The sequence below is a fragment of the Sciurus vulgaris genome (assembly GCF_902686455.1).
Source record: "Sciurus vulgaris genome assembly, chromosome: 3".
Lineage (NCBI taxonomy): Eukaryota > Metazoa > Chordata > Mammalia > Rodentia > Sciuridae > Sciurus > Sciurus vulgaris.
The window spans coordinates 3,218,231-3,241,369 of record NC_136463.1 but is presented as its reverse complement, the minus strand read 5'-3'; the positions used below and the strand labels follow the sequence as shown (position 1 = coordinate 3,241,369).

The window sequence follows — 23,139 nt, the reverse complement described above, 5'->3', positions numbered from 1 at the left end:
TGGAGACGGTCTTGTGTGGGGGCCAGGAAGTGTTGGGGCACAGGGCGGTGGGGGAGGGGGTTGGCAGGGCCAGTGGGTGGAGCAACAGGGGCTCTGGGCCAGAGGACTTGCTGCTGGTCTGGCAAGCTACAAGCTTGCCTGGCCTGGGCACTCCCTGGCTGGGCAGCCCTCGTGGGGGCGATTGTGCACAAATCTACTGTTTGAGCATGCTGCACACAGTGGTTCACACCCCACGGGGCTCCATGCGCTGACCCTGGCCAGGAGCAGGGAGGCCCTGAGACCTGGGAGACAGTGTGCCGTGGGGTACAGAAAAGTGAGTGGGTGAGCCCAACCCTCACCCAGCAGCTGGCCCCAGAGCTTGCTCAGGACCGCGTCCACCATCTAGAGGCGGGCAGTCTCTGGAGCACAATGGCTCTGCTGGGTCGCACCCCTTCCCTTTCCTCCCAGGGAGCCAAGCCGCTGCCTTGACTTCCTCTGGGAGAGCAACTCATGTGATTCCAGAGGGCTCCAGGCTCCAGGGTCTGAGCTGGGCCTGGCTGGTGAGAGCCCCGCAGCCCCTCAGCCACAAGGATGGCTTCAGGAAGGGCCGCGCCCAGCTGTCTGAGCAGGAGCTGGCTCAGGGATGGGAGTGCCAGAGACAGAGCAGAAAAGCAGCGGAGCAAAGCGATAGCTCGGCTGGCCCAAGTCAAGGCCAGGCCCGGCCTCTGTGCGCAGCGGGCCCTCAGCATCGGCTGTTCCGTTACTAGCATCCTGTGGTCCTGGAGAGGGGTGCATCCTTGAATGTGCCCAGGGCTCCTGACCAGGGGTTTTCAATCTGGGTTGGAGGGGAATCACCCAGAACAAACTTCCAGTGCACTAAGTCACCACCACTAAGGGGGGGGACAGGCATTGGCATTTTAAAAGCCCCCAGGGGTTCCACTGAGTGGCCAGTTCTGCATCCCCGAAAGCTGAGGACCCCAGCTTGTGAGCCCAGAGGTCAGATAGTCACAGCTATGCATCATGCCCAACCAGTCCCCCGGAGAAGCTGTGAAGACCCAGGGAGACTGCAGACGGGACTTACAGCCTCATGAGGTCGAGGGCCTCAGGGTTGGTCTGCAGACCCCGACATCGCGTTCCTCAGTCTCCCTGGCATCTTTGCACCAGTGAGCACCAGGGGACGGGAGTGCACCCCAGGGCCCAGCAGCCCAGCTCCTGCCTGTGGCTTCCGGTCGCTTCTCTGAGCCAGCCAAGACCGATGGGCTCCCTCCTGGGCTTGCAGCTCCTCATCCTCAGCGCTTGTCCTCCACCCCTGCCAAGGCCCTCAGGCCCTCAGTGCAGAGTCACCCACGGCCTCTGGATCTTGGCTTGCTTGACCCTGCTTTCTGGGTCCTGCCTGAGGCCCCCTTCCTGGGAGGTCTTTGTGTCCTTTAAAGTTCTCCCTTCCTGGCTGTACGAGTTCCCAAAAGAAAGATATGCCTGACTAGGATCATCTCGGGAGGTGTGGCAGAGGGACCATCTGCAAAGGGTGACACGGGGTCGGGGCCATGCAGCATTTGCAGCTGTGCACTGGCACTGAGCACCACTGCCACCAGGATGGGTGGTCATGGGACCTAGACAGGAGTGGGCGAAGCCCTGGGGAGTCAGACTCCTTCCAGTCACCCACAAGCTCTCCTGGGGTACAATGTGTCTGGGGACCCATAGCACACAGGGAATGCAGGAAGGGCTGAAGGGATGGGGGACGTGGACAGGCTTGCTGCCACCACCAGCTCCCCTTTCTCTCTGACTGCGTCTTGCTCTTCCCTCCTGTGCTGGGTGTCGAGGTCTTGGCATGAGGATTCTGGGGTCCTTGGGAATGCAGGCTTCCGGGAGAGCCCAGACTTCTCACCTGAGCACCACCTCCTCACCCAGACTCCTCATGTGGATGCACAACGGGGCATCAGGCCACTTGAAGCCCTCACGCACATCCACTCACTACGCACCGTGGCCGAAGGCACACAGGGGGAGGGAGGGAGGGAAGCAAGGACCAAGCAGGCCTGAGCACGAGCCTGTGCTCTCGGCCTGCGCGGACCAGGGAAGCACCTGGATGCTGTGCCTTCCCAAGAGGTCTCCCAGGCCAGGAGGTACCTGTCCCACTGCCTCTGGGGCATGACTCTGACTGGCCCTGTCCTGCTCCTGAGAGAAGGGTGCCCCAGGGGGCATCTTGGCATGGTGAGCACAGAGCAGGAGATGAGCACTCAAGTTCCCCTGACACTTTATTGTTATAAAACAAATGGACGAAGGGAAGGGACACAATCATCACGCTGACAGCAGTGAACACAGAGGGACAGGGAAAGGCTGGCTTCAAGATCTCTGAAAATCACTCAGTGAAATGCCTGGCCTGGGGCTTGGAGTCACAGAGCATATCAGGAGGGTCTGAAGCCAGTGACTTCTCAGACTCGGGACTTTCTGATTCTATGTCTTAAATAACACAGCTCTAATGGCATTGACGCTCATGAGGGTGGCAGCTCAGAGGTCCACCAGGCAAAGGCAGAAGAGACTGGGGTCACTGGCTGTGCCCATGGAAGCCCAGCTCTGGAGAACATCACATTCAGTCATGTGTCTTTGTTCTGCTGCTTCTCCTATAGCAGGAGGACCAATCTGTGCAAGATGGTCTCACCACAGCCCTGCCTGGTGGCTGTCTTAGTTTCCAAGTAGAAGTCTGTGAGGGTCAGCACAGGGCCAGGTGCAGCCAAGAGTCCTCCTGCCCACCATGGAGCCTCTGTGCTGCTTTGGGGCATGTCACAGGGTGAGGTGGCCAGGCGGGGATGGCATGATGAATGGACTCATCCCTTCCTGGCGTAGTCCTGCTAATCTGTCCCCAACATTCCCGGAGCACTGAGAAGAAAAAACAGGGACCAAGGAAGAGCCAAGGTCTATGTGAAGCTCCCATGGACAGGAGGCCGCAAAACTCCCCCAGGGAGGAAAAGGAAGGCCAGGAGGACCCAGGAAGTGGCAGGACAATCTCCAGGACAAAGCATCCTGATCGAGGGTCTGTGGTCAGCCTGTCAGAACCTAGGTGCCTCTGGGTCAGGGAATGAAACATTCAAGTCATCTGTGAGAGTCCTGAAGGGCAGGGGCTTTCTGAGAGCTGCAGAGGATGGTCGAGAGCCAGGGCTCAGTTAGCACTGCAAGCTGGCTTTGTTGCCTATGGCTGTTAGGGACAATCTCCTGCTGCTGGCAGTAAGTTTATTCACTGTAACTTTGTTCTGTGGGACGAAATTTGGCAATTCTGTTTGATGAGAGAGGAAACTACTTTAGTCAAATAAGTTAATAATTTTTAAAATGTCACAGTGCTACACAGCCACAGAACATTCCTGAAGGGAGGAAGTAGGGTCCCTGGCTGTGGGGATGGCTGGGAGCAACCTTGCAGGGTGCTAATCAGCAGCGGGCAGGTGTCCCCAGAGGCCACCATGCTCCATGCGTTCTGCAGTATAAACATTGGCTTTCCAGGGGTCTATGGGGACACACAGAATGAACGCCAGGGTTTGAGAGGAAGATGAGGGGTAGCTGGGAGCTCCTTGTGGGCAGGCCCACCTCGTGCTCACCATGGTTTCCAGGATAGCGCACCTGCTCAACTGCCCCAGGTGCTCCTGAAGCACTGCTTACATGGAGAACACAGGCAAAGGCAAGAAAGGGAGGTCAGACGCAAGAGAGGGTGGCAGAACCTGGAGACACATCAAGGCGCCTGTAGCGATCCATCCCCACAGCAGCAGGCAGTGCAGAACGGGGACCTGGCCGGGGCTGGGGAGGCCTCCCTGCTGCTCACAGAACTCGGGCTGCTCCAGACCTGGACTGAACCCCCTGCTCTGGAGACCCCTAAGCCAGGCACACACCTCTTGGTTACAAAGAGAAGAAGATAGAAGTGCTGTCCTCCAGGGCTTACAGAACCCGAGGCCGCCCCTTTGCCTTGCTGGGCGTGGGAGCGTTTTAATCTATATGAACTCTATTCCTTCATACTTCACACTCCCAATCTTGGTCTCTGGGAGGAGGACACGCCCGTCAAGCGTGAAGGCCATGATGTAGCTGGCGATGATCCCCGTGTCCTCTTCAGACTTGAGGGCCACAATGATCTGGTCATCAGTGTTGGGGATGAACTTGAAGGATGAGAAGCCATGTGTGGGGACCACCTCCCCAACGCGGCTGACGGAGATGTCCCCGAAGTCCTGGGCCGCGCTCAGGAGGAGGTTGGTGCCCTTGTGTTCGTCCTCCTTCTCGCTGTAGCGCTCATGGCTGGCCCTGCGCGGCAGGAAGAACCAGCGCTGCAGGGTGTCGCTCCAGCAGGCAGATTCATGAATGAGGTAGCCTGGGCACAGGACAGACAGGTCGGCACACACGTCGGAAGGGTGCCTGGCCCGCCTCCCCATCCCCTCAGGGTGTGCTGGGCTCCTGCTGCAGTGGCAGGGAGCAGGGGCTCAGGACGAGCTGGGCAGCAGCAACTCCGGGCCCTCACCATCCTTCCTCTACATCTCCCAGTGTGTGGGGGACTTCAATCTGTGGCTGGTGACAGCACAGGCAGGCACAGCAGACAGTGAACGCCGCTCTGAGCCTTTGGTAGCCTGGCCCTGCTGCTGACCCAGGTGCCCATGAGCCTCTGCCAGGTATTCTGTCTCTACTTTTGTGTCCTTGGTGCTGATCGAGGGGCACAGAAAAGAGAAAGCCCAGAGAGGGGACGAAACAGAGGCAAGCATGACCTGTGGCAAGAACCCACAGAGGGGAGGCAGCCTGGAAGTGGAGGAGGCTTGCTCCTCCCTTTCAGGACGAGGAGCATTTTCAGGATGTGCTCTCTGCTCCCCCACTTCTTCCTGTACCTGGAGCTGCTCGACACCACTTGACAAGGGGCAAGGAAGGTGGGCGGAGCTGCCCACCTCCTCCTGCGTCACTGGAGGGCCCACGGTCCCAGCCTCGGGAATGAAGACGGCCTGAGCCAGGGCCGCTCCTGTGTGCACCAGGGGGTGCAGCGGAGATGCTTGGTCAGGACCAGGCAGGGACTAAGAGAAAAATGGCTCCTGTGCCCCAGAATCCCCTGGCCTGAGGGAAGCGACCAGACAGAAGATGAACCCTGAGCAGGAGGGACTGTTACTGTGCCTGGGAGCTCAGAGACCCAGCGCCTGCAGGATCGCGGTGGGGGCCCCGACTGAGCCGGCTTCTTACCTGGCGGTCGGATCCCAGCAGCAGCCCTCAGAGCATTGTAGCTGGACACCCAGTTCTCGTGGTCCACGCTGCCCCTGTGGCCCACCACCTTCACCCACTCGGGGTTCTCGTTCATTACCTCCCCGTTGGTGGTGGTCCACTCCTTGCCCAGGCCGCCCACGTACAAGTGCTCATCCTTCACTGCCAGCCACTCGGCTTTGAAGCCTGAAGCAACGAGAGGAGGGCGTGCCTGAGACTCACAAGCCCTCGCTCCAAGGCCCATGCCTGCAAGAGCTGCCGCCAGTCAGGCCAGGGGACCCCAGCGGCCCAGCAGCTTCAGACACCAGAAATCACTGCATGTGAATTTCACTGGGCAAGAGTCAGGGGCAGGAGCCTGTGCAGAGCCCCACACCTGGGGGTCCCAGAGTTGGCACCCACCTTTGCACCTCTGTCCTCTGATGATTCCATTTTCCTCATTTTCTCTTGGCAATTCTCGCAGGAAGTCTGTTAGCAGGCTTGAAACCCTCCTGCGCTGCAGCTCCACCCTCCCCTCAGCTCCCAAAGGCCAACTGGCCATGCTCCTGAACCTCTCCTGACCGCTAGCTCCCCACTCCTCCAGCTGTTCCTCGCCCGAGACCACTGGCAAATGCTGGAGAAGTGCAGGCCTGGAAGCGCCCCACCTGAGAGCCCAGTGTGGGTCTGTGGGTGGGGCGACGTCTACATCTTGCTGTGCTGTTCAGGATCTGCACTTGTTTTTTTCTCGGCTGACTCACTTAATGTGAGACTGACTTTGAAGGTCGCAGCGCAGTTCAGGCTCAGGAGCCTTTGCTCTTCTAGCACCTTCTGACCTGTTCCTAACCCTGGGTTCTAACTTGCGCTGGTCTCCTCACGTATCCTGCAAGCTTCTCAGCCCCAAGGAGCTGGAGCCCTCGGCGCTCCCTGCACCAGAGGGCAGCAGCTCCTTGGAGACTTCTCTGGGAGACCCCTCGGGGGTCCTGCCGAATTCTGGCAGCCCCAGTGACCCCCTCAGTCTGAGCCACATCTGTGATAAGGTGCTCCATTTACTGGGTTTTTATTCCCTTCTGGACGACCTGAACACAGGCCAGTCCCAAAGGCCCTGTGATCCTACTGTCTTCCTTGTCCAAGAGGAAGAACATAACCACACAAGATGGCCTAAAACCCTGGTGGACATGAAGCAGGAAATTGGGCAACCAACATTTCCTCTGATACCTGCATGAAGCTGTGGTCCCTCCAACAGCCCAGCCGGGGGCAACACTGGCTTTCAGCACTGGAAGAAGGCCTGACAGGCTGCACCATGTGTGCACAGTTAGATCAACTCCTTCTTTGACCTGAAAAAGCCTGCAAGGGCATTTAGCCTTCTAAAAAGGGCAGATCCCCAAAGATCTGCAGGGGCAGACAAACGCCGACTGGCGTGTCAACCTGGTCAACACCCTCAGAGCCTGGGGTACCTTCTCCACGAGAGCTCCGGCAGGTCTATCCCCTGCCCTGTAGAAGCAGGGACTCCTTTCTGCAAACATGGCCCCAAACATGCTGCCCCAAAGCAGATTCTGCAGTGCAGGGCAGCAGCGGCCTCCCGGCTCCAGCAAGCTGGGCTCAAAGTCTCACTCACACAGAACCACTGGCTGCCATGGTTTTCAAGGTAAGGCACCTGGGGGTGGAGTCCCAGCCCAGTCCTAATATGCCTCTGGAGATATACTAAGGGACATGGTCTCCAAGGGAGTAAAAGTGACAGGTCCTGCAACTCATCCTGGAAGAAATGCCCCACTCTCTAGCAGGCTCTAGTGATAAGCTTTGACTTCTAGAAGCAGCTGGGTGTGACGTATGGCTCCTGCTCATGGTGGGGGCAAGGGGCTCAGAGCAGGTGTGAGAGCCCCCCACTTCTGGCTATATGAAAACTTTACCAGGCACAGGGATCACTTTCCAACTGCAAACCAAACGACAGCCAGCCACCTAATGAGGACTTGATAGAAAGTGGCTCCATTTAGGGTCTGGGATGTGGCTCAGGGTTAGAGCATTGCCTGGCGTGCATAAGGCCCTGGGTTAGCTTCCCCAGCATCCTGTAAAGAACAAGCTGAAAACAGAAAGCGGCTCCACTTACCTTTCTCCACAGTCCCATCGCCATCGGACAGAATCACCCAGGGCACAGCCTTGGTGCCTTCGATCTGGTAGATGACCCCCGTGCGGTCGTCCACGGAGTAAAGTTTCCCATTAAAGACGACCAGATCGGAGAGTTCCATGCCCCTTCCCTTTTCTGCCAGGTGGGACTCTAGGATCCCATGGTCTTTGTCCCACTCCACAGTCACTTTGTCCCCACTGTCCGACAGGGTCAGATAGCCCTTCTTCAAGTAACTAAACCAGGTGTTTTCCTCCTGGGCCTTGGACTCTGTGTCCAGGTCAGCAATGACTGCAATGCGGTACCGAAGCCCGCCTGATGTCCTCTGGGGGGCCGACAGGGGGTAGGTGTCATTGTAGTGGACAGCAGGCGTCTGGCCAAGTCTCCAGTTGTGTGCATTGTGAGTGAGGGACCTGCCTGGGGCCGGGCGGTGGGAGTACAGCAGCCAGAAGAGGGCAGCACCCACGAAGGACGTCAGGATCACCCTCCAGCGGGGGCGGAAGCGGGGGTCTGCAGCCTTGGTCATGGACGCCAGCACAGGAAGTCCCCCCACACTTATCCGGAGGGAGTGCATAGGCTCATTCCATTCCAGGTGGTCAGAGGGCTGGATGGGCATCAGACTAAGCACCAGGCGGAACCTGCACCCCAGGGAGAGAGGACAGTGGTCAGCAAGTGGGAAACACATGGTCTCGGCAGTGTCCGGGCTACAGTCAGGCTTATCCAGAAGAAATAGGCTTTCATGGCTTGGTCAGACTCTGATTTCAGCAATCTTTGCTCTTATTCAGTAAGATAAAGTCTTTCTAGAAGAAAAATCACCCCCTCTCCCTGTCCCAGCTGGCAAGACAGAAAGATGAGCAAGAATGAGGGGTTTTGGGTGGGATGGTGTCTTGTAGACTCTCCAAGGGAAATGAGCAGGGAGTCGGGGTCGGGGAGGGGCAGGGCAACAGAGAGGACAGACTCAAAAGTCACCTCCTCTAAGCCCTCCCCATGTTAAACAGTGGGACTGCTCATTTCTGCCCAACTCAGCATCCCCAGCTCCTGGCCAGTGCCCAGCACAGAGAGGACAGGGGCTCAGTAGGTGAATGAGGCTTTAATTCCTGGGCCGAGCCCTGTGATATTAAAAATAAAGCAGATGGGAGGCAGGCAGAAGTACTTCCTGTTGATTTGCTGTGCTGCTGACAGCAACTGTTCCCTGGGGCCATTCTACTGATTTCAATGACTGCAGGGACAGAGTCCGAGCCACTTCTGCTGCTGGGAGCCCAGCCTGTGTGTACACAGGCTCCAGGCCCCAGGCCCCTCCTGGGCCACACCCTAGGCAAACCTCAGGGTTGGGTGCTGGTGGTGGGCAGGAACGGCGGCTCCTTACCACCCTGCCTTGCTTGCTTCCAGGCACACAGTGTGATGGCTCGGCGTGGCCACAGAGGTGCCAGGCCAGCACCTACATACTGCCCCCCTCCCTGGAGAGCCACCTGTCTCCAGGACAGTTGCCTAGTGTCACACTGGGCATCAAGAAGCTGCTCCTGGCCCTGCTGGGGACACAGCTGGCTGCTGTTATGGCCCTTCCACCCTTCATTTAAAGCAGTTCAGTATCCCCTTCTGGATCAAGGGAGCCTGTCTGCTACCTCAAGGAAACAAGGAACAAAACACATGTGAGTTCATGGGCAGATGCTGCTCTCACTGCCAGGCACCATCTGGGAAGGGCTTGGGGACTCTAGCAGCTCTGTGTGAACCTGGGGCCCCAGTACACCTGAATGTGAGGCACCCACATCCAGGCTGAAGGCCACTTACAGAGCAATGGCCCAACATGGAAGCCTGAATCTCCCATCCTCTCCGTGGACAGTCTTGGGTTTTAGCCTGCAGGGTCAGGTTCAAAAGTGAAGTGTATGCATGGGGTCTGTTGCTTGGAGCAAGTGGGAGAGGGTTCCATGCCCTAAGGGGTTATGGTAACCACCTCACCAAGAGGGCAGGCCTCTTGGCAATGACCACAGGGTGGTCACTGTGGCCTTCCTGCCTGGGTGCTGGAATCCCTGGTGCTGGGGGCTTCTGCTCTGACTGGGTTCTGCTTCTCCCTGTCCCTCCCTCAACCTTAGGGCTTCAAACCCCGGCAAGGCCCATGAATCCCAGTGTTTGATCCTTCACCTGGATGTGACCACTGAGCTCTTCATGCCTCCACCTCACCTCCTGTGCAAAATGTTGCCTGTACTTCCAATGCGTCTTTTTAAGTCCTAGGCTCTCTCCCCTCAAGCCTCCTCAGTCTTCCCACAGGAATGGCACGGTGGTAAGGCTTCTGTGTCACAGCTGCCAAGTAGACTGTCACCAAAAGCTAGGAGGTGCACTTTCCTGTGTGGATATCATACTTCAACAAAAAGTTATAAACCACCACAAAAATCCTGAGTGGCCTTGATCCCTCCCTTTTCCTTCTCAAAGCCCACTGGCAGCGCCAATCATTCAAAGCTGGCCTCCTATCCACAGGACCCTGCTCATTTCTAGGCTCAGCCCTCACTAAACCATGCCAACAACCCCCTTCAGTCCTTCTGCAGCCACTATCCTCTCTGGCAACCCTCTGCCACCCAGCAGCCAGCACCACAGCCTGTAGGATCTTCGGGTTTCCCCACTGCAAGAATATAGCCCCCAGTTCAGCCCTTCCGGCTCCCCACCACTTCCCCTGCTTGTCCACTACAGCCATGCCAGTCCCCTTCAGTCCCCTGGCTACAGGAGCCCTCCTCCCCGGGCAGAGCTTGCTTCCCTTGCCTGGAACACCATGGTCCTGTTCTTTGTGTGGCTAGTTCGCTTCCATCTGGAGGATCTTCTCAATGTCCATTCCACGGAAAGACTGTGTCCCTCCTGCCCTCTACCACCTGTGGGCCTTATGCAATTGCTCTTGCTCTGCCTTGAACTCTGCAGGGACTTGCCTGCTGTCCCCGCACTCAGCCCACCACTGGGCAGCTAATAGAAACTTGGTACACATTTGCCAGAGGAATGAAAACTAAATGTCTTAACAGTCCCTCAATACCCTGACCCCTTTGTGCCACCAACTGAGTCATCTTGCAGACTCAGCCTGAGATCAAGTCCCTGATATGTGACCTGTTTAGCTGCCACATCTGAGCTGTAGGTCCAGGGAAGACAGAGCCCGATGTCACACACTGGATGTCGTCCTCCTTGGCCCTGGAGCCCGTGTGGGCACTGGTATTCAGCTCTCCGCACCCTGTGTCACCACCCATACCTCCACCATTCTTGTCAAAATTCCAGTCCACTGCTCCCAGCAGCCCCCGTGCCACCTGCGGCAGCTGAGGCCTGGCGCGGCGCACACCCCTATGCTTTGTGTCCGGGAAAAGGATTTCCACTGCACTCAGGCTCAGTCCCCCAGCAGGCTGGGCACTGCTGCCCTCTCTGGTTTCACCTCACTCACATTTACCCTTCAGACTCCATTCACCTGACAGTAAACCCTCAATTGTAGCTGGCGACAGCAGGTCTGCGAGCCATGAAGGAAGACAAATCCTTCCCAGCCCCTTGCTCACCATCTCACGCAGCGCTCCCCTTCCTCCAGGGGCTCCACACCTGGATCTGCACTTCCTGCGTGCTATCTGTACCTCTCGGTGCTTTGTCCCTCCTAAAGTCAGCGGCCTCTCTGCCGAGTGTACAAGCTCAGTTCACCACCTTATCCTGTGGCTCCCCCAGGGCTCCACCTCTGCAAGGAAGGCCCTGCACCCCTGTGGCCTGCACCCCTCCTGAACCGCAGGCCATTCCTGGTTCCACGGTGGGAACTTATCTTCTGGGTAAGGACAGGCCCCACCCTCAGGGCCACCCTGGAGTAGCAGCACCTGGTTCCTGCCACACTTCCAGGCAGGAGCCAGGTCTACTCGCTGCTCCCTGTCCTCACCTGCCTAGTCCTCTTACCCTGACGACCTCAAAGGGCTCCCAATGGCCTAGAACTCTGGCTCTGCCATTTCCAGTTTTGAGACCTCAGACAAGGGACTTCCCTTTCCCAGCCTCCGTTTCCTTCCTGGTGCCAAGCAGAAGGGAGAGGACCCCAGCCTGACTGCCACTCTTCTGAAAAGCACCTCTTACCTGCTTCAGTCTGCAGGGAAGGCCTGGGTCTTTGGGCCTAACCTCCCATGAGTTCTCTTACCTGCACAGCACAGAATTATTTATAATTCCAGACTCCAGGTGTCTAGGCCCCCACTCAGGTTATTCCTCTACCTGGGATGCTGGTCTTCTCTGTCCACAAGGAACCACCCACGGACTCCCTGGAAGTGCCAGGACAGCCCCACTTCCTGTCCCTTCCTCCCCTGCCCTGTGTCTATGGTGAGTGTTCCTCTACATGACCCCCCAGCAAGTCTTCCCTCCTGTAGGAAGCTGATACTGGCCCCAAGATACCCAAGAACCTAGGACAGTGACCTTCTATGGCAATACAGACTTTGTAGATGTGGTTAAAGATCTTGAGGTGGGAAGGCTGTCCAGGTGGGCCCTAAATGCAATCAGTGTCTTCTAATAAAAGGCAGGCAGGAAATTGATGTGGACAGAAGAGAAGGCCATGTGACCACAGAGGCAGGGTGATGTGGCCACAAACCAAGGAACGCATGGGGCCCCCAGAAGCTGGAAGGACAAGGAATGGATTCTCCTCTAAAGCTTTCTGAAGGCGTGCAGCCGGGGACACCTTGATTTTGACCCAGTGACACTGATACTGGTTTCAAGTTCTCTGATTACTCAGTCTCCATAACCTTGAGAGAAAAAGTGTGTGCTTCCTTAAGTCACCAAGTGTGTCACCTGCTAGGGCACCTAGGAGAGGAAGACCCCCCCAGCATTCTTTGTGCACCAGCACACCGCATACCACAGCCTGTTCAGATGGTCACTCCACATCATGCAGAGCTCCCGGAGGGCGGCTCTGCCTCAGCATGTAGACCCCTGGTAGCTCCCGGATGGGCAGGAGCCCCTGGGACACAAAGAGCCCCTGGGCTCTTTGGTTAGAGCAGGGAACCTTTGATTTGAGAGACAGCAGAAAGCCACCTGCCTTCAAGGAAAATTCCCAGACCTCCAGAGCATCTTCCCTTGGTCTTCTTCTCTTCCTTGGCACCCCAGAAGTTGCTTTTATTTTGCAGAAAAGGAAGTTTCACACCAGCTCCCTCTCTCTGTTCTCCAGGACCCACACTGGGTTCTGCTCGAGGCTGACAGCTGGCTGTCTTGCCTGGCTGCCCAGCCACACAGCCAGAGCTCCCAGGGCTTCAGCTTCCGTTTAAAAGGTACACAGGCATGTCTTTTGTCAGCCACCAGCAACAGAAGCCAGGGCAGATCAAAGACAAGTGGACAAAGTTGGTCCCAGAGAAAGGATCTGAGCCTGTCCTCCTTGCACCCTTGAAGGTGACGAGAAGTTTGTAAACTCCTCTTGCAGCATAATATTTTGATAAGGAAAAAAAGAACCAAGGGCTGCAGTAAAAAATCACAGGTTCCTGGGCCAGCCCAGTGCACCTGGCAGGGGCCTGCAAACAGGTGTCCGCCCAGGCTCAGAAGCCTTAGGGGACCGCACCCCTGCTACCCAGCTTCTACTTGTGGACCATGCTCCCTGCAAAGAGCAATCGGAAGCACCAGCTACCTCAGAGGCTCTGGGTCCTGACTCCTCTCCACCCTTTTCTAGGCAGGCACTGAGAAAAGCTCACCAACATTCAAGCATTTCTGATTCCTCTACAGAAAGAGCCAGAAACAGCAAGGCTTAGCAGTGGCAGACACATCTGTCTGTCTCCTCAAAAAAGGACCTTTCTAGATGGCATGGGTACAAGCAAAAAAGGAAGGAGGGTGTTCTCTGAGCTCACGCAGGAGGCCACTCCAGACTGCGTCGCTATCCCGGGAATGAGTAGCTCCTCCACCGCCAGGCAGAGCCGAGGCTCAGAAGGCACCTACCTCCATGGCTACCCAGGTCAGCACCCTCTCTCTACCACCACGCAGAGGGAGCAGGGGTGCCCACACAGCAGACAGCAGGCAGTCTTCTCCTTCAGAAGTGGAATGGGACAGGTGGCAGACCAAACAGGTTTAAGGCACTGTCAGAGCAGACTCCTCCCTCTCAGGATGCAGGCAGGGCGGGGACAGCTCTGGGTGGCAGGTCTCCTAACCCCTGGCTCCTGCAGAGGAGCCATCTTCCCTTCCTTTCTTCCCTCCCACCCAGACAGCAGGCAGGCCTTGGAGCAGCTCAGCTCAATGCTAAGAGTTGTTTCCTGGACAGACAGTAAAGTGCAAAGCCCAGCGACCCACAGACTCTTCAGTGCAGCAAAGACAAAAGCCAAGGGCTTCACTCCAGCACCCTCTGGTGAGAATGCCGGATGGCAGGTCTCAGAGAAAGGGACGTTTAAGCTCCTCCCGTCCTTTAGCCTTCATTTCAATTCTGGACAGAAGGGAGGCATGAAGAAATAAGAAATCAAGTGACGGCTTTAGGGACTGCTGAGGCCGCCTGCTCCTCACAGGCACCCACGTTGGGGTCTTCTGACTTCACCTCCACCCATCAACCAGGGTCCAGCACTTAGGTAGGACCCTGGTTTCTGCATCAGCTTGCATCAGTTCAGGAGAGCTTATATTCAGTCTTGGTTTTTGTTTTTAATACTGAGGATTGAACCTAAGGGTGCTTAATCACTGAGCACATCCCCACCCTTTAACTATGTTTTATTTACAGACAAGGTCTCACTAAGTTGCTTAAGGCCTTGCTAAGTTGCTGAGGCTGATTTCAAACTCAGGATCCTCCTGTCTCAGCCTCCTAAGATGCTGGCCTTACAGGAGTGTGCTGCTGTATCCAGTACGGTCTTTAATTTTTAAGTCAACTTAAGAGCAATGTGTTAGTTTACATGGCTGTTTTAACTAATTACTACAGACTCAGCAATTTAAATATCACAAAACTGACAAGGGTCTCACTGGGCTATAATCAAGGGCTGGTTCCTTTTCCAGGCTCTTGGGGACAATCCACTTCCTGGCCTCTTCCAGCTTCCAGGGGCTGCCTGTTCCTTGCCTCGTGGCTCCTTTGAAGCCAGCCACGTGATATTCCTGGTACCCTTCAGATGTCACTTTTCTCTTACTCTTCTACCTCCCTCTTCCACTTTATAAAGCCTGAAGGGAAATGTTGGGCCTGAAGAGAAAATGCAAGATAACCTCCCAGTTTCCAGGCAGGAGGTCAGTAACCTTAATTCTCCTCTGCCTGTAACTTAGCATATTCATAGGCTGGGGTTAGGGAGTGGCCATCTTGGGGGACAGTACTATTCACACCAAGCCTTTCAATGGGGTAGGACCTACAGCTTCAAAACCTCTACAGTTTGCATTTCTGCATCACAATATGACTATATTTGCTTAATTTATATCACTTCAAGAGTTACCCAACCCAAACAACTCTATCCTCCACTTTCCCAGAATGCCTGAAAATGCAGGGGATACACCAGTCTGGATGGACCCAAATCACGGCTCACTTCCACAGACAGTCCAGTTGCACCCTCACACTCCCCTCAGTGAGGGCTGCTGGGACAGGCGGGCAGTAGACCTTTGGAGCCACTCCACTTGGCCCATTCCACTCATGGGCACTTTGATGCTCGGTCACAACTGCTCTGTCTGGAGCCAGATGTTAGCTCCTTCTGATTTCCCACAGCGCCTGATTGGAAACCAGGAGCTGTGGGATCCACTAAACTCCTGAACGTCTTATAGAGAAATAATGAAGATTTAAAAGAAGTGTGGACCAAAAGAGGAAAATGAATGCCTTATCAAACAGATTTCTCTACTGTCAAGATTGTTTTTCCTAACCAACACCTTGACTTAATGTAAAGGAAAAGCAACATAAAAGTTCTTAAAAATCAGTGCAAACGTTTTAAATTCCCTTAATGTTGGCATTTAACACAAGCTTCTGGGGAAATCTCAAGAGCAGAGTACACTGTCCCACCACATCCTGGTCCCATTCCAGAGAGAAAAGACTTCCCTGTGGCAATGACCCACTTCACACTCTGGACCACAGCTGAGATCCCAGCTCTTCTGTTCTGACAGCACACTGAAGCATCTGCACACCACCTCGTGCAGCTGCTGGGAGGAACACCCTCACTATGCAGGATGCTCTCAGATGGAGGTGACTGGCCCACGTGTATTCTTGGGGACCCGTATGTGCGGCCACATAAACACCACCAGGGCAAGGACAACTTCTCCCACTGCATCCTGGGACTCTCCTCACCACCCCTGTGCTCAGGAAAGTGTGACATGTCAGGCGCATAGACAGGCCGATGGGCAAGGATGTTTCAGAGTACCGAGAGCTTAAACCAACATTCTACTGAGTTGCTATGGGCTGTGAAAACCCAGGTACAGCTGTGGAAGGAAGAAAGGGGCTTCTGGCTAACAGAAGGTATCAAGTGATAAGATCTACACCTCCACCCAGGGACACCCAATGGTCCTATTCAGTTGCAAGATTATGATTTTGTTTACCACTTCCGATGTAACATCAACTTTGAGCATCAGGTCAATTTGGACAAGAAAAAAAGTGACAGACCTAGAATACTAGACTGTTGTGGTGGCTTTGGGACGATGCCTAGAGAAATCTATGCTTCACCTGAGTCCTCTCCCTGAGGACACAATGGGTCACGTGTGACAGGAAACCCCTGGTCATCCAGGTAACAGCAGCCTGGCTCCTCCAATGTGCTTTCCACAGGGCTTTTGGGGACACAGAGAAGGCTCATTGAGGCCAGCAGGGAGGGGCCCCAGGGGGACCACCATGCCAAAAGGTTCCAGCTGAACTGTTAAGCTGAGACCTAGGGAGGGGCTAGAAGAAGGGTCTGCACCCCAGACCAGGAAGAATGGTCCAAGATCCTCACGACAGGGAGGGGCTGCCAACTCAGCTCCTTCAGGATTGAAGCACATGCTCCCTTGTCACAGGTCCTTCTGAGATCTGGTGCTTTTCTCAAGTTTTGGGCCAGTTAGGTCCCATTGACACCAGCAGACTCAGGTTCCAATCCTGGGCTTTGTTGAGAACATGGGAAAAAATGTCAAGTAAATCCTGAGAAGGGGAAGAGAAACGGAGCTGGCGTGCTAAAAAACTAGTTTTCCTGGGTTCACTAAATGGGGGAAGGTGACTGGGAGAAAAAGAGTTTGCGGGGAGGTGAATGGAAGAGCGATCACGGTTGCCCTGGGTCAGACCTTGGCAATGAGGACTGTTCAGAGAGGAGAAGCAAAGGTACCGAGCAACAAGAAAGGGAAATGGGGTGCCAGTCCCCAGGGATGGGAGATCAGACTAGACTGAGGGGGAGGGAGGATAGTTTGCTAGTAAAAGATGGAGTGAGACGTGCTGTCTAGAGCAAGGCTGGGTCTTGGGTACCGGCAAGGAGAGCAAGGGCTGGGGCAGAGCAGGAAGGCGGCCTGACAGGTGGGGAGAGGCAAGAAGGCGGGTCATCCCATCAGTCCGGAGGGGCGCTGCACAGGCTGGAGCGGGCCGCCTGCACTCGGGGCGGCGAGAGCGGGAAGGGGACGTCCCCGGGGCAGGCCCCCCGTGCGAGCGGGGCAGGCCTCCCACCAGTCCGACGGGGAGGCACTGCACACCAGTCGGAGGGGAACGTGTCCGCCCGCAGGCTGTGGGTCAGGGCCCCGCTCGCGCAGGGAGCCTGTGGGGCCAGGGCCGGGCCGCGGCTGGGTCGGGGCGGCAGCAGGCTCCGCGCCGCGGCGACCGAGGGCGCCGGCCCGCGGGCGCGCCGTCACTCACCGGCTGCGGGCCTGGCTCCAGTGCCCGCGGGCGGCCGCCTCGCTGCGCAGGGCCGGACGGGCGGGCAGCCACTTCCGCCCGGCCGCGCGTTCCCGGCAGCCTCTGCTTTGCGCCTGCGCCGCTCGGCTCGGCCGCGCGCTCCCGGCGGCCACTGCTCTGCGCCTGCGTGTCTCCCCACCCCGCCGGGCCACATGCTCTCGGCAGTCTTTGCTGTGCGCCTGCGCGCCAGGCGGCCGGGAGCGAGGTTGAGGTGTGCGGCTGCGGTGGGTCCCCGCAGGCCCCACCACGGCGCGGCCGGAGACGCTGGCCTACGGGTGAGGAGGCCAAGGCTCCCGGGCCGTCGTTCCCCTGCCCCTCGAGGGGCCCTGGCCCGGCTCCTTCCGACCCGTCTTTGCGGTCGCCTTCAGGGAGGCCCTCTGCGCGCTGTGCAGCGGGCCGGCTCCCGCCGCCAGGACCCGGGAGGTCTCCGGGCGCGGGGCCTGGGCGGTGTCCCCTGCGCTCCCGCGGGAGGGTGCCGGACGCCCCTCTCTTCCGCCCCCGCCTGGCCCGAATCTGCAGCACAGCCTTTGAGGCATCGGAAAGAGGCCTGGTGCACGGTGGAGGGCGCGCCCCGACCTGCCTCCCTGCCCGAGGCGAGGGCTGCTGCTAGTTTCACGTGATTGCTCTGGGAGGTGCTTTATGGTACACAGGTCCTGAACACATTAACACTAAATTACCTGTTTAAAACCGTTTATTTTTCAAGTGACAGCGACGCCCCCCCTCGCCTCCAGGTCTGGGGATTGAACCCAGGGCTTCTCGAATACTAGGGAAGTGCTTACTACCGAGCTGCACCCCCAGCCCGTTAAATTACCTTTAAAAAAACAAAAAAGGAAGAAAATGTACAGAGGGAGCCTACAAATCTTTCTTGAATTCATTGATGTCATGCTAAACTGAGTCCCCACACATTGTATAGATTGTTATTGGAAATGATCCAAATCCTTAATTACTATGATATCTACATATGCGTCCCAGCTTACGAAATGACACATTGTTTCTATTATCTTTAAAGTTCTCCAAGTTCTTCCCATTCCCAACCCGCTTCCACCCTCCAGAGGTAGCCATGATCCAGAATGTTATGTTGATCCTTCTCTAGCCTTACTTAATTGTTTTTGGCATATAGGTATGAACTTATATTGTTCTACCTATTTTAACCTTTAAAAACAAAATTAAACTATGCATTGGATGACAGATGAAGTTGTTCCACAGATATTAAATATCTTCTCTTTACCTGATTACTGTGATAATTGTATCTTTTCTTACATTTTTAAAAACCATTTATTCTTCTGTGGATGCTCTAACATCCAGTGCTGTTTTTAGGAAATAATCCATCCTTTCCCCCATTAATAGGCAGGCAATGCCAATTTGTCATTGATCAAGTTTCAGTGCACACAGTTTGGAGACTCTTATTTCGTATTGATATTTCATATCTGCTCCAATGCCACTTCATTGTCCTCTCATTATAAGTCTTTGTATGTTGTAGAACTTGTCACCCCACCCTCAACTATTTGGGATTTTCAGTATTTTGTTTTGAGTCTGTAGATAAATTGGGAGGAACCTGAGGTTTGTATGATGTGAAGTTTTCTGCCCAAGACCAAGTTCGCCTTTCCATTTATTCAGTTCTTTGCTGTTTTTCAGTGTGGTTTGGTTTTTCACTTCACATTACAGCTTGGGATGGTTCCAACTCACTGTGGAGAGAGCCACTTCGTTCTCTTAATCAGTTGCGTGGCATTCTGCTGTGTGATGGTGCTGTAATTTACTTTACCAGACCCCCATGAGTTCATTCAGGATACCTGTGATCTTTTTATATGGCAGCAGTGCCTCAGGGGATGTCCCTGTGATTTGAACACAAATGTCCTGGGTTTTAAATGGTATTTGCATGCTGGGAGTGAACACACACTCCAGAGAAACTGTGTTGTGAAATTGCTGCTCTTGAGGTCAACAGTGACACAATTAGCTTTCCATTTTTGTCTTTGTGTCATTAGAGAATTTACCATAGTTTCTGTAGGGGCAGAAAGGCATGGTATTCCTTGCCCAGCAGGTCATGGCCCAGGAGTGTACGATTTCACAATGTAGTTTCTCTGGAGTGTGTGACCTAGTGGGGACAGACCAGGAGGGGAACCCGACAGAGCTTTTGTCCAGCTCCTTCTGGACCTCTCTGCAGTGTTCCTTCCTTCTCAAAGTGGGGCAGGACCCCTTCTGGAATGAAGGTCACATGACCCACCATAGACAAGGTAGATCAGAGAACTTCTTTATGGCCTGCTTCAGAGCCATAGTTCTAGGTGTTATGGTTGACTTTGAGGCAGAAGGATTCTAGTTTCCATGATGGCCCCAGGGAGAGAGGGGCTAAAGGCCATAGAGACTGCTTCTATGCTGCCTTGGAGGCCTTGCATCTCCTGCAAAGCATGCAGCATGCCAAAGCACCGTATCTGGTGGCTTCGTGTTCTTAGCCTCCAACTCACTGGGTCCTTCTCTTCTTTGGTTTCTGGGACACAGTCTTCACAGGCATTCATTCATGGTTCATTCATTCACAGTCCTTCCACAATTTAGTGCTTAGGGCTGTGCTGGCCGCCAGGGGGCCCTCTCACTTTATCTCACGGAATAGACTATTATGTCATTGTTCTGTCTAAGCCTGTGTCTAACTGAAAGCATTCATTACCAAAATAGGGGAGTATAGGGTTAGAGATGGAGAAACTGAGGTTTAGGGAAATGAAGTGGATTGATTACAGTTGGAAGGCATATAAATGACAAAAGCAAGACTGCAAGTGTAGTTTCTCACCACTGCCGACCACGGGAGCCTCCCTCCTTAGGGAGGGAGGGCCCTCTAGCCTGTGGTTTCCTCCAGGTTTGAGGCCCATAAAGAAGCAGATTAACCTGGTCTTTCTTTGCAGCTATCAATCCTGATCTCCACCTGCCCAAGCCTCCCAGAATAGGGGCAGCGCTGTCCAGGAGCCACAAGCGTGGGCTGCTGGCCAGGAGGCTGGATCTGGCTGCCAAGTTCCTACTTTTCTATCTCAGCAACTTCTCCAAGTCTCCATGGAGGCTCTCCCCACCCCCACCCCTTGGCAGTGGGTCACCACCAATTGGAGCCCTTGGGAATGGAATTCAAAAAAGTTTATAATTCCAGTCTCTGCCTTTGTGGGGTAACTGGGCAGCCTGACCCAAAATAGCTGGAAGGGCAGGATGTGAGGGCTGTGGTGGGAAAAATCATGATACCACTAATGATGCCCTATGCTTATCGGGAACCCAGTGCTTACAGCCTTCAACACAGCTTTTTCCAGTGATGGGAAAACAGACACAGCAAGTAATGATGACATGGCCCGGGAGGGGGAGGAACTGCCAAGTAGGGAAGGGCACAGAATGTGCTGCCTCCTCCACCAGGGGTTCCAGGAAATGTTCCTCCATGAGTCTCTGGGACCTCATCCCACAAACAGCCCTGGTCTGAGAAAGGGGGGCTGTTTGGGAACATCCAGGAAATCTGTAGGGCCTTGGCCCACACGTGTAGGTGCAGCTCCCAGGGAATTCCAGGGTGTGCTTGGTGTCCAGCTCATCTGGGGGCCCAAGGAGGTCTCAGCGGGGTCTGGGTGTTGTGGTTGCCTTTGACTTCTGACCTGCATCCCAGGGCTGATGCAGTCTGCCCCGGCACCACTGCTGTTGGTTTTGGTTTTGGTTTGTTCTGTTTTCATTTGCCCTGCCTCTTGTCTGAGCACCCGCAGGAAGGTGTTTGCTACACTGAGAACATTCTGGTTCTAATTGCGTGGGGCATTCACGGCTGGGGATGAAAGAAAGTCTGGCCATCCGAAAGAGTGTGCACACTTGCCAAATTTGCTGCTTCTTCGACTTACAATTGTAAAGCAGAAACGAAACTGGTGGCAAAGGGCAGCTCTCCGGTGTGGCGACGCTGCTGGCTTCCTTCACTGGGCCTGGCTGTGTTCTTCAGGAGCTGGCCTCGTCTTTGCCTGTTTGCTTGTTGGCTTCGGCTGTGGACCACCATGGCACCTCCTGATACTTTCAGCCTGGGTTCCTATTCCTTGGAATTTCCCATGCCTCTGAGCCGTCTGTCTCACACAAATAGCCTGGGAAGCCCTGGGCTCATTTTGCTGCATTTAATATCAGCTGCACACCTCCCCTTCTTTCTGCCTCAAGGAAGATGAGTAATCCCTTTTCTAATCTCTTGGGAAATGTGGGGGCTCATCCCAAAAGGAGGAAAAGAAGATTAAGGTGATAATAACGATAATTACTATGAACATTCTAGCACTTTGTGTCTGCCTCACCCATCTGTTTTATTAATTGCGAGAGAAGCTGCAGGTTCATAATTGCTTATCCCAAACCCCCCAAATACAAAAAGCTCTGAAAACTTGATTTTCCTTCTAAGTGTGTCACAAATGTGACAGAACAATGTGACTTGAGCTATTGTGAGGCTATAAATGGCCTTCATTTATCCCACCACCGAATATTCCAAGTGTTTGGGAAGCACGCTGCCTAAAGCCCCCTGGTGTGAGGTGCTCTGTGACTTTTGTGGCTTACTCTGAACACAAGTGGTCTAGTTGGTTCCAGTTCAGAAACCCTGGGCCCATCTCTGCATAATAGGGAAGGCGACTAAGGCCCCCCAAGGTTCACTGCACCTCCAGGCTGGGTCAGGGTAAGATGCAGATCTGGGACTCAGAGCCTCCTGTCCAGATGAGCCAGCTGCAGACGGGGATCACCATCTGTTGTGTTTCTGAGTTGCAGCATGTGGGGCCTTCAACTTTGTGTCTTGGAATCATGTTCCAGATAAGTGTCTTTCAGTTCTTCAACACCAGAACCATCTTGCATGGAGGAAAGAGAAAGATCAACTCTTCCATCTTCTACATCTTTTCTGAACTGTGTGCTGAGCTTTGTGAATTTTGGTATTGGCCCAGGCCTTCACTAAGTGGAGGCTCATGGGAAGGGCAACAAGGAGCTTTCCCATTGCATGTAGGGAGTTTCCAGCCCACAAGAGTCCCAGGAGGCTGTAAGTCTGGCAGCGGTCTCCTGGGGCTGCATAAGATGCTGCTGGCTTGGCTCCTCTGCTTTGCTTGCTGTTCTCCTGAGTATCCTGACTGCACAGGTTATTTGGGGACAGTAAATGGGGGAGTCAGGCTGTGTGCCTGGATGGGAAACTTCCTCATGTTACTTACAGGAATGAAGATGAGCATATCTCTGCATTTTCCTATATTGATAAGCAACAGAGGATGCAAGTTTTGCCAAGCCTCAGACATGTATGCCAAAGAATGTGAGCTGTCCTGAGTCTGCAAGGGCAGTGGAGGTCACGTCTCTAACGGAGACGGGGTGCTTGCTCTCACCCAGCTCCTCAAGCGCTCTCTGGGCTCCAGAGGTTCCGCGGCATTTCTCCTCTACGTTCCCTCCTTCTCTTGTGGGATTGGCTCTGGAGATTAGGGTCTCTGGACCCTAATCTCACAAGCTGCCTCCCCCATCCGAGGTCTCCTGCTTCTCTTGCATCTCCACCCATTTTCAGCTCTGCCCAGATGTTGGCCTGGGCCCAGCCTCAGGGCCAGCGCTTGTGCCTGGTGGCATCCTGCTCACACACTCCTCCTCCTTTTCCCTTTCTGTTCTCGTAGCCTTTCCAGATGTCCGTGAGGCCCAGGGAGGAAATTCCAAGGCAAGGAATAGCAAAGTGCAGCCTTTTTGTTTTGCTCCTAACATCCCAAACCATCATCCCTCTTTCTACATCTCCTGTCCAGATGTAGCCAGAGAGAAAGAGAAGAGGTGCCCTCGCTGGAGTGAAAGCAAAGCGAGCAGGTATGGCATCCAGGCCAGGGGCAGACGGGAGAGAATCGGCGGCAGAACCTGGGGAAAAGCAGAAAAGAGGGAGTGCTGTTATCATTGCCAGAGCAGCTGTGCTCCTCTGGCCAGATCCTTCCTCTTCTAGTGATGCGATAGGGTTCCGGAACAAGCCTGTCTGACTCAGAGGTAGGGCTGGAGAATGGAGGGCTTCTCTGCCGCAGGCCCCAGGGTGCAGCGGTCCACAGGGGGCAGCCATCAGACTCCCTCAGGAAGCGCTTTTATGTAAGATTAGGAAAATGTCTGTTTTTCATCTCCATGAATGAGAGACCTGGTGGAGACTGTCTCCTTTGGCCCC

The 23,139-nt window shown here is 54.9% G+C and overlaps 1 protein-coding gene across 1 annotated transcript; it reads right to left on the bottom strand.

Annotated features, from left to right (window-relative positions):
• Positions 1-2,213: 2,213 nt before the first annotated feature.
• On the bottom strand, positions 2,214-17,126 carry CANT1 (calcium activated nucleotidase 1). The gene is made up of 4 exons (XM_079131109.1): positions 16,983-17,126; positions 7,268-7,920; positions 5,170-5,373; positions 2,214-4,321 (listed from the first exon to the last, which is right to left on the bottom strand). The coding sequence occupies exons 2-4, from the start codon at positions 7,896-7,898 to the stop codon at positions 3,951-3,953; spliced, it is 1,206 nt and encodes a 401-aa protein (XP_078987235.1). The 5' UTR covers positions 7,899-7,920; positions 16,983-17,126; the 3' UTR covers positions 2,214-3,950.
• Positions 17,127-23,139: the final 6,013 nt, after the last annotated feature.